Source organism: Cynoglossus semilaevis, chromosome 8 (assembly GCF_000523025.1).
Source record: "Cynoglossus semilaevis isolate Cse_v1.0 chromosome 8, Cse_v1.0, whole genome shotgun sequence".
Taxonomy (NCBI): domain Eukaryota; kingdom Metazoa; phylum Chordata; class Actinopteri; order Pleuronectiformes; family Cynoglossidae; genus Cynoglossus; species Cynoglossus semilaevis.
In genome coordinates this window covers 17,969,139-17,971,091 of record NC_024314.1, presented here as the reverse complement: position 1 = coordinate 17,971,091, position 1,953 = coordinate 17,969,139, and the positions used below count along the sequence as shown (strand labels likewise).

General features: G+C 43.4%; 1 protein-coding gene across 1 annotated transcript in view; it reads left to right on the top strand.

Annotated features, from left to right (window-relative positions):
- The window catches only part of LOC103382581 (uncharacterized), a 39,673-nt gene that overhangs the window by 27,695 nt on the left and 10,025 nt on the right, over window positions 1–1,953 (top strand). The window contains exon 9 of the mRNA XM_017033970.2: window positions 755–825. Coding sequence (XP_016889459.1) covers window positions 755–825 — 71 coding nt within the window. The remainder of the gene's footprint in view (window positions 1–754; window positions 826–1,953) is intronic.

Below are 1,953 nucleotides of genomic sequence, written 5' to 3'. Positions count from 1 at the left end.
AGGTTTAAATCCAGAGCCATATCAACTCTGCTGCTGCTCTTTCTTCTACAAACCCATGAATAGATCCATTATTCCACAGACTCATTCTCATCTAAAAGACAGAGGTGGCAGCAGCTTAAAGCCCCCCCCCCCCCAAACACACAGACACACACACACACACACACACCTCCCTTTCTTTTTCTTCTCAGTCCCTCTACCTAATTTGCTGATTAAAATATTCATGGCTGCAGTTCAGCTTAACGCCACAGGCCTGTGAAAGCATCACTTTTAGACCTGAGCTCTGCTGCTGTCACTACAGGATTCTACTACATAACGCTGCTGTCACTACAGGATTCTACTACAGCCGACAAATGATCACAGGCAAAATAACATGTTGGAATGGTTACTAATTGAATCCCAACTCTGGTCACTAATTTCTGGCATAATGTTAATGCTCAGAGTTCAGCCTGTAGGTGGACGTAACACAAGGTCAAAACAGAGCTAACGTTAGCTAACATTGGTCAGAGGTAATGAATGGATTTACTGTAAATATCTGTGAGAAGTTTAACTGTTGGATCGTAGTTTTATCGTATGTCAAGGTCCATTATCACACACTGTAACTGGAATCCATTTAAATCTAATGTTCAATTCTTTTTTTAATCACATTTTTCCTTTCACTGAAGAAAATCGATATCGGCTCAGATTTTAGGTTGGAGAATTTTTTTTTTTTTTTTTTACTAATTTTTTTTCCCGTCTGATTCTATTGTATTTTCAGTCGACTTTTTGGCCAAGTACTGCATTTTCAGTGAGGATAAGCTGGAGGAGTACAGACAAGTTTTTGAAGCCGTAAGTACAACCAGGAGCAGCCAACCAGGACTCCTCGTCTCCTGGTGCAACCAGGACCCAGCTGCTGCCAAAGCTGGACTCTTCCTGTTGAACAGTTCCTGGCTTTGTCTCTAGTTCCTGGTACTAATTCCAGCAGCGAAAAGTTTAAATGATCGTTGCCTAAATGACCGTTTCTATTACTGGTCTTGGACCCTGGAGCAGACATTGCTGTAGTCTTTTAAAGAACTATTTCACCTGTGCCAAAGTCCTTGTCGATCCCGACACCTTTTTTCTCCCAGCATGTTTACCTTAGCACTAAGAAACTAAGATGTCGGGACCAAAAATGTCTTAGCTATAGCTTTGTCTCTCTCTTTGGTTGAATATGTCATGGATTGGTTTGGTCTGATCTCTTTATCAAGACTGTTTCTGGTGTGATCTCCCATGGTTCAGACTGGTTTGGTACCGTCTTGTTTTTTTAAGGCTGGTTTTGATCTGTGTTAAGATCAGTGTGAAAGAGAGACTTGAAACCTGTAGGAAAAACATGGTCCTTAACAAACAGGTCATTGGACATCAACCATGACCTGTTACACTGTCTCGTGAACTTGAACCACACTATTTGGAAAACTATGTTTCCAGGAGCTGGAACGTTGGGTTTGAGACCACCGTGGAAGAAATCCAGTGATGAGGCTGTAGTTTTGCACTTGTTGTGGTCCAAGCTGCGGTTGTTCTTCCTCCAGATGGTCCCTGAACCTCCGCAGCTTCACCCGACAAGCTGCTCTTTCACTCCAGCAGCTGATTGACCAGTTGACTGATCTTCAGCCACTCATGTGTGAATATCTGCGTCTTTAAATCCCTGCCTGGTCCCAGCAGCAGATCTTTCTCCTCGCAGCCTCTTCTCATCTCAGATATTTGCAAACAGATGCGCGAGGCCTGGTGCTGATCCTGATCCTGATCCTGATCCAGATCCTGCAGGTTTTCTCTTGATCAATCATGCTTTAACAAGTCAAGTTGACTTGATACCAATGTAACACTTTGCATGTGAAAGGCCGAGACTGCAGAAGGCCTGGTTTTGATGATGTCTAAGCTGATAAATGACAGATTCAAACAACCCCCCCCCCACCCCATGCTACTGCAGAGAATGCAGAGGAA